General features: G+C 37.0%; 1 protein-coding gene across 1 annotated transcript; it reads left to right on the top strand.

The window, feature by feature from the left end:
* Positions 1-24: 24 nt before the first annotated feature.
* RPS28 (ribosomal protein S28) lies at positions 25-4367 on the top strand. The gene is made up of 4 exons (XM_053703006.1): positions 25-128; positions 1556-1603; positions 2275-2411; positions 4258-4367. Exons 1-3 carry the CDS (start codon positions 90-92, stop codon positions 2395-2397), a joined length of 210 nt encoding a protein of 69 aa, XP_053558981.1. The 5' UTR covers positions 25-89; the 3' UTR covers positions 2398-2411; positions 4258-4367.
* The last annotated feature ends 11817 nt before the right edge of the window (positions 4368-16184 follow it).

A 16184-nucleotide genomic window follows, 5' to 3' on the forward strand; every position in this document is an offset into this window, starting at 1 on the left:
CTAGTGCGGAGTAAAAATTCGCTAGCCTCGGAAGCTATAAAAGGCGTCAATCAGACCACGTGACCCTCTTTCTGCCTCCTACCGCCATCATGGAAGCTAGCCGCGTGCAACCCATCAAACTTGCTCGGGTAATTGAAGCAATTATTGGGGTTTGGGGAGCACTAGTGAGCAGGTGTGGGTGGCGGGAGGTTAACGTAAAGTTAGTCTTCTATGTGCTTGCGGTGAGGACGGAACGGGCGTTGACTAGCGAATGAAGCGGCCTGGCTATGCATAACACCTCAGTCATGTTATGGAGTCTCAGCCATGCCGTACAAGAGCGCTTTCTGGGTTCTTTTTATGCTGGGTACCCAATATATCATATTGCTCTGTTGGTACATGTGTCAGGCTGTCACTGTGTGGTCTGGGAATTTCATAGTGTGAGGGTAAATTTTAACAGCCATGTATGAAGGCATTGTGGAATATTGTAAATGCTTACACACGTAGAAATTACGTTTTGCCTGAACTACTACTTTAATGTCTAATAACATCTGTGTAACATTGCTGCAAATATCAATTTACTATACACTTCTGTAAAAATATGGGCCCTATTAGCTTAAATGTTAACTGCGTCTTGTGCGATAGCAACATCTGAAAATGAAACTTTAATTTAGACTTTTTAACTTAGAGGCCTTTGTAAAGAAAAACATTCTGAGCAGAACAGAGTATGCATTTTGTCGGTTTAAGATGCTGGTATGCAGTATTTTGGAATAAGAGCATGGCAGGAAAGGATATAGGGGAGCATACACACAGGTATTCTTAAAGGGACACCGAACCCAATTTTTTTCTTTCGTGATTCAGAGCATTACATTTTAAGCAACTTTCTAATTTACTTCTATTATTAAATTTTATTCATTCTCTTGGTATCTTTATTTGAAATGCAAGAATGTAAGTTTAGATGCCGGCCCATTTTTGGTGATCAACCTGGGTTGTTTGTCCCTGCTGATTGGTGGATAAATTCAACCACCAATAAGTTATGTCCAGAGTTAGGAATAAAAAAAAAACACTTAGAAGCCTCTTTAAAATAAAGTTAGCAAAAGAATGAAGAAAAATTGATAATAGGAGTAACTTAGAAAGTTGCTTAAAATTGCATGCTCTATTAGAATCACAAAAGAACAAATTTTGGTTCAGTGTCCCTTTAAATCAGACTGTAAGGCTTTCAGCGTTTTTCATGATTGATTTTACAATTGTAATGCATTATCAATTTTCTCTGCTGTGCTTTGCATTGTTTACATATGGATCTAAGAGTAGACTGTCGTATCTTACCATTTAAAGAGATTACGTTTTAATTGGGGGGTTATCCGCTTTATGTTAAAGGTCTTGTGTTTTTAATATTCAAACTTTGGAATTCTAGTAATTACAATCCTATATGAGTGCAAATCTATTTTGCCCATGGCTCCAAATGTTTTTGTTTAACAATATAGCTGTAACACTAGTATCTCAATGTTAATTGTTGTCTTAGAATGCTGAAACACATTGCTGTTGAACATTTTTAATATATTTCCTTTTTTCTTTACAGGTTACTAAAGTGTTGGGAAGAACTGGATCTCAGGGACAGTGTACCCAGGTGAGAATTTTTCTAAAAGTGAAAAACACATCTTAGATGTAATACAAGATTCACTGTTCTTGATAACTGCTCTTTATCCAGCCATATCTGTCTTTTAAAAAAAAATTGCAAAGCTTTTCTTATATGGCAAGTGGATTTTTATAATGCAAAAGCTTGCAGTGCTATATGTTCTTGTTGCTTGCTCTATACAGCACATTCAGCATTGGTGTTGGTCTTGGGAAACTTTCTCTCTAATCTAATTTACCATCGTACCTGTTTAAAAGCTGGAGGCAAATGTTTTGTTGGCATTAGGGCAGCGCTCAATTCCACTTTTGAAGCTTCTGATATCCAAATTGATTGAGACTTTTAAAAGGACCATTACATATAATATGTATGCATAATCGGTTGATTTATAATAGACAGTGCAATATTCTGAATTTCAAGTAGTTTTTTCTGACAGTTCAGTTCAACTTTCCTCCCCCATAACATGAGTCATCTGCCAATCACAAAATCCATGTATGTATATTCTGCAAATTCTTACACATGCTCACTAGGAGCTGGTTTCTCAAAGTGGGATATGCACATTTTGATAATGGAAGTGAATTAGAACGTTTACAATTGCGTGATTTAAGAGTCATGAAAGTTTAATTTTTTCTTAAGTGTTCCGTTAAATTAAACAACTTCTCTTGCAGGTCCGTGTGGAATTCATGGATGACAGTAACAGATCTATCATCCGTAATGTGAAGGGACCAGTTCGTGAGGGTGATGTTCTTACACTGCTCGAATCTGAGCGTGAAGCCAGAAGATTACGTTAAGCATCATAAACTTGGTAAAAAATCTTTGTTTATTTTGAAAAACACATTCTAACGTGCACGTAATCTCAATTTGTTGACCTTACCATTTTTTTATATTTTATTAACCTAGTAATATCTAATGTGGAGTCTAGACTAAATACAATGTCAACTTAATTTTTTCATAACCCCTGGAGCAGAAAAGCTACTATTCTGCAAATAAGCTATTTTTGCAAGATGATATAGTTTCTTAGTGTATTGATGCAGCCGATCTGCAGTAATCAAGCCCAGCGTAAGGGAGCAACACACAGATTTCATAGTATTGCCATAACTTTTAAATATAGTTTCAAGTTGAAATCCCCCTTTGGTCGCTTTAAATGTATATCTTGGCGGTCATCCCAAGTTATTTCAAGTTAGTGTAATTGAGACACAAAACTGAAGTCTCTTGACACATGTCCTACTCCCCATAATGCTAAGTGTGTTTTTCTTTGTGTTTAGTACGTGAATTTGTAGTTGATCATTTTTTAATACTATAATCTTATAGATTTTCCTGTGCTCTGAAAATAGCATTGTAGTTTAAAAAAAAAAATCTGCTCAGATCTGATTAAATGCTGACTTTTCAATAATTACTTTGCTATATACCTGTCCCTATCTGGCTATGAGAACTGCAAAACAATGCACTCTATATACTAATATATGCCAAGGTTTAGTCTTCTCTGCAGACTAAAGCCCTGATTGGATCCTCCAAGATTGGTAAAACAGAAATCTCTTGTAATTATCATTTGTATGCAAACGACGCCCAAATATACTTCTCTGCACCAGACCTATCTCCTTCCTTGCTAACCTGTGTCACTAACTGTCTTTCTCACATCTCTTCCTGGATGTCCTCTCACTACCTCAAGCTAAATCTCTCCAAAACTGAGCTCCTTATTTTCCCCCCTTCTTCCAAAATCTCCATCCCCAATCTCTGTCAACTCCATCATTACCCCTACCCTGCATGCCCGTTGTCTTGGGGTCATATTTGACTCAGATCTATCTTTCACTCCTCACATTTAGTCATTGGCTCACACAAGACACAACTAAGATTCTAATCCACTCTCTCATTCTTTCCTGCCTTTTATTACTGCAACTCTGTCCTCTCTGGTCTCCCCAGCTGCCGCCTAGCTCCTTTACAATCCATAATGAATGCCTCTGCCAGACTTATCTTCCTTACACGTCGCTCTTCATCTGCTGCACCTCTGCCAATCCCTTCACTGGCTTCCTCTTGCCTCTAGGATCAAACACAGAATTCTCACTCTGACATACAAAGCCCTCAACTGCACTGCTCACCCCTTTATCTCAGACCTTGTCTCCAGATACTCTCCCACCCCTCCCCTTCGCTCTGTTCATGACCGCCAACTCTCCTCCTCTCGTTGGCTCATCACACTCCCGTTTACAGGACTTCTCCAGACTGGCTTCCATCTTGTGGAACTCTCTGCCTCGCTCCACAAGACTCTCCCCTAGTTTTGTAAGCTTCAAGCGCTCCCTCAAGACTCTACTGTTCAGGGATGCATACAGCCTACTCTAACCTTTCTTTATACCAGTTCCTCTCCATCGCTTTCCCTTTAAAACCCCCCTTAGCATTTAAGCCTAAGAGTCCAGCTGTTTGTAGATCACCTTAAGAGCTGACTACAACAGTGCAACTCTTGGCAGGGCCCTCTACCCATTTGATCCCTATAATTGTTTTGTTGTACCCTGCCTTTGTTTATAGCGCTGCAGAATCTGTTGGCGCTCTACAAATAAGAGATAATAATTGCAAGGTGTTTACTGTCACTAATTGCTGGCTTCTGTCAGAAATTTGTAGTTTTGTCATAGCATTTGTTAAACTTTTTTTTTTTTTTTCAGGTCCCATAAATCTACAAAATTTCACGCTGAATGGACAATTTACTCATCACCATCATACACACCACCAAGATCTGTGGATTGTAAAATAAAGCTTTGTAAAGAATACTGAATTCATCTTGTGTTATATTCTTTTCTGACATTTTAGTAGCCTAATGAATGGCATGCTCAGTTTGTATTACATCAAGTTAAAAACTTTATATGGATACATTTTTTTTATAAAGTAGTAAATTAGTTTGGTAGGTAGCAGAAATGACAAACCTTAGTGTATGTGAGTAAGGAAGTGAGTCTTATCTGTATAAACCTCTGGATTAAAACACTAGTCCTGCAGTATAATCACTACACGTGTAGCGTTATTGGATTGTGCCATGGAAACACTACAACTATGAATACTTCCAAAACGGCTGTTCACAATTTTTCTGCCTATAACATTTTATACAAACCTTTGTAGATGCAGGGTATGTTATATTAGCGGAACCTGTTTGGTTCTAGTATATCTACATTCCAAACTTTTTCTCAACGGCAAGTGAATAAAGTAAACGTAATACAATTACATTAAAAGCATTGCAGGATTTGAATTCTCCAAGAATCATTTCCCTTTTTTGTTTCCACAATTAATCTTTTTCATGCCCATTTATTTTATTTTTCTATTCTGAATATGACAGACAATTGTCATCAAAGTATTCATTAGTGCATACATTATATCATAGTTGCCAAACACTATTACAGCATTTAATAGAAATACCAACTTACAATCGCAAAAGGAAACTTTTTATGCGATTTACTATCCCCTACAATAGTCTATCAAGTGGTAAAGTTTACTTTAATGGTTTACAAACTGACCACTCTTGGATTAAAACCTCATTTATAACCAAGGGAAGAACTAGAGTAAAAATAAAGGCCCACTTTTGGACAGACAATAATACACTTCTATGGCAATATTTGAAAGAGGGATCAAAAATAGTGTTTTAGTTTTTTAACCAGCCTTGTAATGCCAACATATTCTTTAGAGCCTCAAGATAAATAAGTATTAAGATGGTCTATTTATCTGTCTTTATATAATTTAAAAGCAGTCTTTCTATGCTAGAACTACACAGTTGGGGAGAAAAGCAAAAACCTAGGACAGATGAAGGAAGTTGAAGTTTTATTATTATGACAAAGAATTTCTCATAAGCTAGAATTAGTGAGTAGATATAAAACTGCCTTGAGGCTACTCCCATGTAACTCATATTTGTAAAGTAGGGAATAATGTTATAACAGGCATATAGGGATGAGCTATAAAGTTAGCTTAGTTTTTGTGACCAGCTTTATGTGCTCTCTAGACGATTGTATATTGTCTTTTGTATACAATGTTCTCTATAGTAAGTGAAACATAACATAGCTGTTCCATTTTCTTTTGAATAGTTGTTACTCTAGTGAGCTATAAATGTACAATTCCCTAACATGAATAATATTGAGCAGCTAACAGATTACATGCCTCTAACCCAGTGCTTTCCAAACTGTGTGTCGGCAACAGTGTGTAGGTATGTCCCTGCTTCAGCACAATTTTTTTTTAAAATTTAATTTATTTATTTTTGTTTCTGACTTTCCACCTGCCTGCTATGCATATCACATAGTTAACACGTGATTGATACCTAGGGGGTCACAGATCATCTTAACCTATTGGCGCAGCTCAGTGGGAACTGAAACTCTTCCCATTGGTCGCACATTGGCTCCTGACTGCACATGTAGGTTCCTTAATTGGCTAGTGACTGCATGTGTAGTCAGTGAGTGGGATTGCAGTGTGGGCAGTAGTCAATTGGACTCACCGAGCTCTGAGGGCGGCAGCTTAAACGCTGAGCTGAAGTCAGATGTCAGTGGGGGTTTTTTTTGCAGCTAGCTCCCAGTAGTGCATTGCTGCTCCTGCTCTTAATATATGGATAGGAAGGGGAACCTAAAAAATGCTTGATGATAAAATGCGAATGTCTTTATCTAATATTCCACCAAATATTCAGAAATCGTGTTCATCCCATCAACCTCATACATCCCATTAATTTAGTAAGTAGCTATTGGTGTTTTTAAACTTTTTTTAAATTCTTGCACATACATACTATTACTTGGAAATACATTTCATTAATATATAATTTATGTATGTGTTTGTATCTCTTAAAACAAGTTAGTTTAACCTCCTGTTTGCTAGTACAACTGAATTACTGTGTCGCGAAATAATGTAGGTCTAAAAAGTGTGTCGCCAACATGAAAAGTTTGGAAAGCTCTGCTCTAACCCTTGTATGTGGGAAGCAAGATAAGCCCTGCCTGACCAAGTGTACATTTCTGGGAACTGTATAAATCAGGTCCACCAGACTTGATTAAAAAAAAAAATCTATATCCCACATTCATTACAGAGTCTGTAAAACCATTGCCCAAGTCTACCTTACCCTAGTTTTATAGCTCCAGAAGTCAGACCAGTCTAGTAAATATACCCTCCATAATGCAAGGAGCTATGAAATTGGCCAAACTAAGCTGAATACAATTCTAATATATCAAAGTAGAATTTCCAATCTCTCATCCAGACTGCATGGGATGAGGCTTCCTGGCTACATATTTAGAACTTGTTTCTCAATGCTGCAAAAAGTTGCCTTAATATTTCTTAACACTAGGAAGTTAGCCAATACAATTCTAATATACCAAAGTGAAATTCCAATACTATACCTCTCATCCAGACTGCATGGGATGAGGCTTCTGGCTTTATATATACACACAGTTAAATAACATTATCTGAAACACACCTGAACTGGGTGGAGTGCTTTAAACCAAAGGGCAACTTTTTGCAGCATTGAGAAACAAGTTCAAAATATGTGAAATATGTAGCCAGGAAGCCTCATCCCATGCAGTCTGGATGAGATTGGAAATTCTACTTTGATATATTAGTATTGTATTATTCAGCTTAGTTTGGCTAATTTCATAGCATTAGGACCAGTCTATTATGGGACACCGTGTAAGTGGTGACTGGCTGAGCAGAATATGGCCATATTGTGTGACTAAGATCCCATCTTTATTTAAAAAAATAAATATTAAAGGATTACTTTCTGTTATAATTTTTAAGATAAACAACTAACATATTAAAGTTAATGAACATTAATTAAAACCTACTGACCTATATTTTCTCCAAAACGAAGTTTCATAACGTTCTAAAAGTTATCTTTTATTCGCCGATGATGTCACGTTATCCTGCCCACTATTTTCAGCACTGCATGTTCAAAATACTTAAACCAATAACTTTGTGTTTAAAGCACCATTTTGAAATCTAGGTATTGTAAATGGATTGGTACAGAGCTAAGGATACCCACGGAGTGGGTTTGGAAAACAAATTTGCAGACAAGATTTCTGATATACGGTAGAGATATGTTAATGAAATGCTATTGATAAAAAGTGTATTTGGGGTAGTTAGTTAGTAACAGGCATAGAAAATATTTACTTACAGTGGCCCTTTAAGACAGCGATTTTTTGCAGCATTAAGAAAAAAGTTTAAAATATGTGATATAATATGTGGTCTCATGTGTTTGGAGGTGCTCCAATACCTGTTTCTGTATTTATTTTGGTCACTTTGGCAGCACTCCCACAATATGTGCATTTAAAAACATATGCTTTTATTAGATGTGCTTAATCAAAATTTCTTACATGTCAAGGGATATTCAGGGATTCCTGAAAGATATCAGTGTCCCAATGTAACTAGCGCTAATTTTGAAAAAAAGTGGTTTGGAAATAGCAAAGTTCTACTTGTATTTATTGCCTTATAACTTGCAAAAAAAAAAAAAAAGCAAATAACATGTAAACATTGGGTATTTCTAAACTCAGGACAAAATTTAAACTATTAGTATGTTGTTTTTTTTTGGGTGGTTTTAAATGTGTAACAGATTTTGGGGCTCAAAGTTAGTGTTTTTTTCCTCATATTTTATAATTTTTTTATAGTAAATTATAAGATATGAAAATAATGGTATCTTTAGAACGTCTATTGACAAGAAAAACGGTATATAATATGTGTGGGTACAGTAAATGAGTAAGAAGAAAATTACAGTTAAACACAAATGCCGCAAAAATGTAAAAATAGCCTTGGTCCGAAACGGACAGAAAATGGAAAAGTTCTGTGGTGGTTAAAGGGACACTAAACCCAATTTTTTTTTTCTTTCATGATTCGGATAGAGCATGCAATTTTAAGCAGCTTTCTAATTTGCTTCTATTATCAATTTTTCTTCATTCTCTTGCTATCGTTATTTGAAAAAGCAGGAATAAAAGCTTTGGAGCCGGCCCATTTTAGGTTGAGAACCTGGCTTGCGCTTGCCGATTGGATGGCTAAATGCAGGCACCAATCGGCAAGCCCTATCCAGGGTGCTGAACAAAAAATAGGCCGGCTCCAAAGCTTTCATTCCTGCGTTTTCAAATTAAGATGGCAAGAGAACTAAGAAATTGATAATAGGAGTAGATTAGAAAGTTGCTTAAAATTGCATGCTCTAACCAAATCATGAAAGAACAAATTTGGGTTTACTATCCCTTTAAGTTTTCCTTCCCCATATATTATGTGAGAGCAATCAGCCAATCACAAAATGCATGTACTTATATATAGTGAATTCTCTCAATTGCTCAGTAGAAGTTGATGCCTCAGAGTGTGCATATATAAAGATTGTGCACTTTTAGATAATTTAAGTGAATTGGAAAGTTGGTTAAAATTGTGTGCTTTTTTTGAATCATGAAAGTTTACTTTAGACTTTAATCTTCCTTTAACCCCTTTGCTACTGGGAACTTCAGAGAAAAATGTGCCCAAAGTACCTGCTATCACTTTGTTTAAATAGAAATAGAGCATTTTATTTTTATTTACCTATGGAAAATATAGGTATTGATCTAGGCCCATTTTGGCATATTTGATTGGCCACCAAATATGATCATATAAACAAATAGTTAACTTTTTCACAAACAGGGTTTTTTACTGATATTTGCACAGAACTACAGCAGTCATAAGACAAATGGTTGTAAAAGCTTCTCTGGGATTCCCTTTGTTCAGACATAGCAGACATGCATGGCTTTGCCATTGGTTTTTGCTTATTAGAAGGCTGCTAATTTGTCACACTTCTTACATTTTCGGCAGTGAAGAGGTAAATCATTTAGCTGTTAAGAGTAATATTTACTGTAGTGTTGGGATTACCCTCCCACCTGGCGCTTCCCACCCTCGACCCTACCTGATCCCTCGCAAATGGCTTTTTTCCTACCATCTTACGACAGTCAGTCTGCCACTATGCAGTTTAGGGCTTTTTTAAAAAAACAAAAATTTTATTTATTTTTATTTTCTGCAGTGTAGGGATCCTTTCTCAACCTTACAACTCCCTGATCCCTCCAGAAAGGGCTCTCTAAACCCCACCACCACCACCGTCCCTTTTCATGTAATTTAGCTCTTAAAATTTCTTAGAACGGAAAAAGCACCCTGCTGACTTATAAAAGCTAACCCTGCTACAGCATGTTTCCCTCGTATGCCTTAACAGGTACCAATTGAAAAACAATTCACTTTATGCGAATTTAATAAGTCTTGATGTCTGCAGAATAAACCTAAGATTGGCTCCTCCATATAAGGCAAGTGGTAGGTGGAGTTTGAATTTTGAAAAACAATTACAGCAAACGTAAAATTCTTTTAAAATTCTAATGATATTACTTTTATATTATTTGATAGCAAGATAACTGAAACATCTTTTTATCCCTTTACTGCATTAACCCCTTAGCCCCCCCAACCTCAATTAATACTAACAGTAGCCACACCCAGTATAAGTAAAGGGACATGACACCAAACCTTTTTCTTTCCTGATTCAGATAGAGCATATCATTTTAAACACCTTTCCAATTTACTTATCACATTTGCTTGGTTCTCTTTGTATATTTTAATGAAAAGCATACTTACGTAGGCTCAGGAGAGCTAACTGCTGATTCCTAGCTGCACATATATGCCTCTTGCCATTGGCTTACCAATGTGTTCAGTTAGCTCTCAATAGTGTATTGCTTGCTGTTCCTTTAATAAAGGATACCAACGAAAGCAAAAAAGATAAAGTAAATTTGGAAGGTTGTTTAAGAATATATGCTTTATCTAAATCATAAAAGAAAATGTCCCTTTAACCTTTACCAGAAATCTTAAAGTGTTTCCTGCGTTAAAATATTTAAGGTATCTCCTCATAACTACATTGCCCATCTTCACAACCCTTTAAGTGTTGAACCCTCTGCTGGGGGTGGTTGCTATTGGCGTTAATTACTGTTGGGTGGCTATAGAGTTAATGAAGATAGTGTTTAATTATGGTGGTTCTTTCAGTTAAGGAGTTATTTGTGGTAGGGGGTTAAATGCAGTGGCAGTCCTACTGAGATTAATAACAGTTAATTGTGGTGGGTTATCCTAGCAGTTAATGTAATAATAGTGGTGGCAGTTCTAATAGTTATGAGGCTAATGCAGTTAGGGTTAATTGCTGATGTGTGTCTAACTGGCATCTTTAAAAGGGATAGTAAACCCAATTTTTTTTCTTTCATGATTCAGATAGAGCATGCAATTTAAAGCAACTTTCTAATTTAATCTTATTATCAAATTGTCTTCGTTCTCTTGCTATCTTTATTTGAAAAGCAAGAATGTGAAGCTTAGGAGCCGGCCCATTTTAGGTTCAGCACCTGGGTTGCACTTGCTGATTGGTGGATAAATAGCCACCAATCAGCAAGCACCCCCAGGGTCTGAACCAAAAATGGGCCTGCTCCTTAGCTTAGAGTCCTGCTTTTTCAAATAAAGATAGCAACAGAACAAAGAAAAAAATGATAATATGAGTAAATTAGAAAGTTGCTTAAATGTGCATGCTCTTTCTGAATCATGAAATAAACATTTGGGTTTAGCATCCCTTTAAGTACAATTAAGGTCCCATAGGGCTTGCAGTTAGGCATAAGAGTAGTGTTAGTCTGGGGTTTGTGATTATATTTATTTGCAGTAAAGGGGTCCCCCTTTTGTTAGACAGTATTATTAAAAAACGTTATTAAAAAACGTACAAATAATTGCTTGGGAAGTCAAGCCACGTGTCAATCACCCCGGTTGCACCTGACCAGGATGATGAAACATGAAACCCCAAAAAAATCTTTCATGATTCAGATAGAATATACCATTTTTAACAACTTTCTATGTATGTAGCTCTTGTGATTGGCTTACTGATGTGTTCAGTTAGTTCTAGGGTTGTCACCTCTGCTACGTTTTTCCTAACGCTTATGAGTTACACATGCTGCAGGGTGTGCAGAAAGCAATATGAATAGAGTTGTCCAGCATGTGCAACTCAGTGTCTAGGAAAACATGGCTGAGGTGGCAACCCAAGCTAGATCCCAGTAGTGCATTGCTGCTACTTCAAGAAAGGATACCAAGAGAATAAAGCAAAATTGAATTTTATTTCAAAATGACCTGCAGAAAAATTTTCACTAAAAAAATGTAATCACAGAAAGTGAAGAAAAGTTCTGCCTCTGGGCTGAGTGACCCATTTGGGATTTTATTATCTGTTTCATAAATCACACAGTCTACACCATGAGGCGCCCTTTTGTTTTTATCTTGTAGTTTATCACCAAACTTGCTATCACATTGGTTCCTATTTTACATAGGTAATATTCTTGGGCTCCATTTACGAAACTGCAGATGCAGCTTTGGTGCCTGAGTGGTCCAGAAACTCTAGTTAATAAAACATGAAACACAAAAATGTTCTTTTGTGATTCAGATAGAGCATATATTTCTCAACAACTTTACTATTTAGTTCTAGTATCAATTTTAAATCAGGTAGTTACACAAAATAATCAGTTCAATTGTAATGTGTTGATTAACTGGAGAGTAAAGCATTTTTTTAAAGTTTTATAAGTTTCATTGTAAATAAGTTGCAAAAAAAAAAAAAAAGTCATCTGAAAAAAATATTTCTTTTTCTCTTGGTTTAACATCACAAGGTATAAATGTAGTAATAAAAAAAATGCATTGCTAACAAGAACATCTTACATTCAGAAAGATGAGAGCCAGGAAACAATAAATGCACTGCTTCTTTGCAACACTACTCCGTATTTGACTGTTCTCTTCAAACAGCACTTTGCTCTGGATGCACTGTGATAAGGAACACTTACCCTGCAGCCAGAGCACAGCACTGTTTGAAGAGAACAGTCTAATGTTGAGCAGCGCGCTGCAAAGTGTGTTAACAGTTCCTGCATGTCCTATTCTTTCTGCAGACATGCTGCATTTTCTGCGATGACATCTCAGATCACAGCATATTCTGCCTTGGGGCTCACAAGTAAGGTGGCACTGTATAGGTGGATAGTGCAAAAGGGCAGGCTGTTGCAGCCGCCATCTAGCTGATATTCCCAGTAACAACCTCCAGGGGAATTGCTCCTAAGGCACAGCTGTTTGACAACAGCTATGAGATTATGACACATTTGCAGTGTACTGTTAGTGGAAAGTGGTGCTGGGTTTTTGCTGATTGCCTGTGGCCGGATTTTGGAGACTCTTGTGCCTAAGGATGAATTCTCCTGTAGGTTGTTCCGGGAGCATCAGCTGGTGGCTGTGACATCTATGGAATAAGATTGCTGTCAAAAAAGCAAGCGTGTATGATTCTTTATCATTGAACATAAATAGTGACCTACAAATACAAATCTAAATGTTCAAATACAATTATTTTTAACTTTTTTGGAAGTACAATTTTTTTTTTTTAGAATACAAATCTTTAATTACAAATAAAATTCATTTTTTTTGGAAGCACACTTTTTTTTTTTTGGAAATACAATCTTCCTTTTTTTTTAAATGTGCAGGTAAAGTAATTAAAGTACATAGTATTATATTTTGTCTCTATCCCAACTTTTTTTTATGTCCCTTTAAATGTGGAAAAATGGCTGATAATTCCAGCACATCAACATTTCAGATACATTTTTCAACATTTATCATGTAACATACAACATGGCTTACCATGCCAGAAGTAATTATTCTCTTTACACTATACAGAGGAATATTGAGTTTGATGTTTTAATTACAGTTTTCATGGAAGCAGCAAAAAAACTCACTGTAGCATGTGGTCTTTTTCTCAGAGTATGTTTTTTTTATGTTTTACCATACATCATGCTTTTACGTGCTCAAAGTGCTTATTCTGCCTTGTTTTAGACAATCATGTACTGAAGAATATTGATTTTGATGATTTAATCACAGCTTTTATATTTGCAGCGTTTCTACCCTCTCCCTTTATCAGGGGGCCTTCTAAGCTTATACAGACCTCCCAACTGTGCCGAATTACGCGGGACAGTCCCAAATTGAGAGGTCTATCCCGCTGTCCCGGTGAGACAGCCATTAGTCCCACATTGCACCCGCCCCCCTGCACTGTGGAGTTTAAAATTTTAAATAAATAAATGAATATATATATGACTTGTTATTTGATCCTTACACCTCATGTGATGTAAACCCAATAATATGGCTGCATGTGGCTGGAGTCACTTTAGTATGTGACAATGATGTTATGATCTATTCTATAGCATAACCATTACCTGCTCCTCAGTGGCGCCCCTACTGTCTCCAGAACTCTGTCAGCTCAGGTGGGTGCTTTAGTGTCCTGGGCCAGGGGGTGACCACTCCAGACCGTCACTCTAGAGTCTAGACTGGATTACTTACTACTAGTGCTAGCGGTGGCTCAGGCTCTCAGCAGAGAGAGCGATTGGATATAATAGATAACACAGCATTTTGGATGCTGTTTGTTAAAAGTTGAGCACTCAGCACTTCTTACTTACTACTTAGCTAAGGCAGCTCTCACTTACACAATGACAGTACCGCACAGCACCGGGGAAACAAAGCAGCGCTTACACTCAGGCTCCTAATAAAAGATGAAGAGGCAGTTTAGTAAGTAGCCCTCCCCGGTTTAAGAATTAGAGCAGCACATCTCCTTACTACGTTCTAGTTTGCATCAGTGACACTAAATGTCTCCTGGGTACAACCTCCCCCAATCTAGTGTCCCTATTTATTTAGAGACATAATTATACTTTAATTCCTAATAAATAAAAATAAAACCATATTCTAATATTAATTCATTATTTATTTAGCTTGCTTTTGCAAAAAACAAAACAAGAAACTTGCCAGTGATGTATGGAACTTAAAAACCCTGCTCTGATCCAATCAGCAGCGCTAATTGTACATGCGGTACTTCTACTGTATGTTTAACCTCCTTGTAGTGTCGATGGTGGTAAAATGAAATGCTCTAACAGATCGTCAAAATCAATATTCCTTAGTACATTAGCATTATAAAACAATGCAGAACAAGTACTTTGGGCAAACTGTAATTAAAACATCAAAATCAATATTCCTCTGTATAGTGGTATGCAAAAGAGAATAATCATTTCTGGCATGTTAAGCCATGTTGTATGTTACATGATAAATGTTAAAAAGTTTACCTGAGATTTTGATGTGCTGGGACTGCCATTTCTTCACATTTAGGGCTAGAATACGAGTGAAGCGGTAGTTTGTGTCCTTGCTCGTGCCTTAACTCCGCTAGAAGTAAGCTTTTTGCTCATGTGAAAAGCCGAACTTAGAATACCACAACCGTGTTAAGGTATTTTCCTATAGGCTACAATGGAGCGAGAAACGTGGGGGGAAAAACCCCAAGAAATAAACCTAACACCCATCAAGTCGTGCTAACTCAACATGCAATATAAATATTTCACATTACAATGTTCTTCACATTGAACAATATGTTCTATTTATTCTTAAATACATATTTTTCTCTCTATCTTTTTTTCTCTCTTTTTCTCTCATTCTCTCTTTCTTCTCTCTCTCTGTCTGTAATAATCAAAATATCCACATGATGGCAGTGAATTTTTTATGTATAATGTTTTAACTGCAAAAATAAGATTATCCGCATGATGGCAGTAATATACAACAGGATGTGAATTTTGAATGCTTGTGAAAGTTTAAAAGGCAAAAAATCTGTATGCATAATTAAGGATCTGTGGTAGATTTGAAGCATTTTTCACAAGCCTAGGACCCTGATGTGATAAATAAAGGTACATTTTAAAAGTAATGGAAGCTGGAGCTGGAGTTTGATTTTGTGCAATTTGCTGTTGGATGTGGCAGGTCTAGAGCTCCGTGCCCTTACGCATATTAGTGCATACTTGCCAACTATCCCGTTTTTGCCGGGACAGTCCCGGAATTTGGGGCCGGGTCCCGGCCATTTAAATGTCCCGGACTGTCCCGGCAAATTAGTAGCAGGGTGCAGCGCTTTGAGTTAGCTAGCGCGATTGTGACGTGTGTGCCACTCTGAGCCCTCCTCCTTTGAATTTTTCATTCTTGCGCGGTCAGAGCACACCCGTTACGTCACCATCTCACGTGACCACCCCGCGTTGCCGCTCACTGGAGCAGTGCACCACCAGCCTTCTCACAACACGCGGCGGCAGGAGGACTGACAGACTCAGAGCTGAGAGAATGTCTGTCGCACACACCCTAACTAAATCGACTGACTAGTGTAGATAGAGCCGATCAGAGGTGAGACTCAGCGCTGCATAAATGAACCTTACCGGCTGCAAAGTGCAATAGAAACATAGCCAGCTGCTGACAGTGACCGTGAATCACCAATTATTTAAAAAAATATTAATAAAAAATGCTGTCAGACTCAGTCTGTGTTTATTTGCTAAAGGGTAATTAAAAATAATGACAAATAAACTAACTGTATATAACAACCAGCAGGTAGATCATTTGCAAATCTGAGGGGTAATTAAAAAATGAAGTAAAGCTTCTTAATTTTTGAATTAATACCCCTGATTTTAGCAAATGATCTGCCACTGTTATATACAGTTTATTTGTTATTATCTGTTGGTTCTGTAAGTACAGATATTTTGTAGTAAAGCTTCTGAAACTTTACTACAAAATATCTGTACTTACAGAACCAACAGAT

This window comes from Bombina bombina, chromosome 2 (genome assembly GCF_027579735.1).
Source record: "Bombina bombina isolate aBomBom1 chromosome 2, aBomBom1.pri, whole genome shotgun sequence".
Classification (NCBI taxonomy): Eukaryota; Metazoa; Chordata; class Amphibia; order Anura; family Bombinatoridae; genus Bombina; species Bombina bombina.

Bases quoted from the DNA above. Each gene is read 5' to 3' on its own strand.
- RPS28 (XM_053703006.1), top strand. From the start codon at position 90: ATGGAAGCTAGCCGCGTGCAACCCATCAAACTTGCTCGG. The intron at 129-1,555 runs GTAATTGAAGCA...TTTTCTTTACAG, and splicing joins AACCCATCAAACTTGCTCGG to GTTACTAAAGTGTTGGGAAG. The intron at 1,604-2,274 runs GTGAGAATTTTT...CTTCTCTTGCAG, and splicing joins CTCAGGGACAGTGTACCCAG to GTCCGTGTGGAATTCATGGA.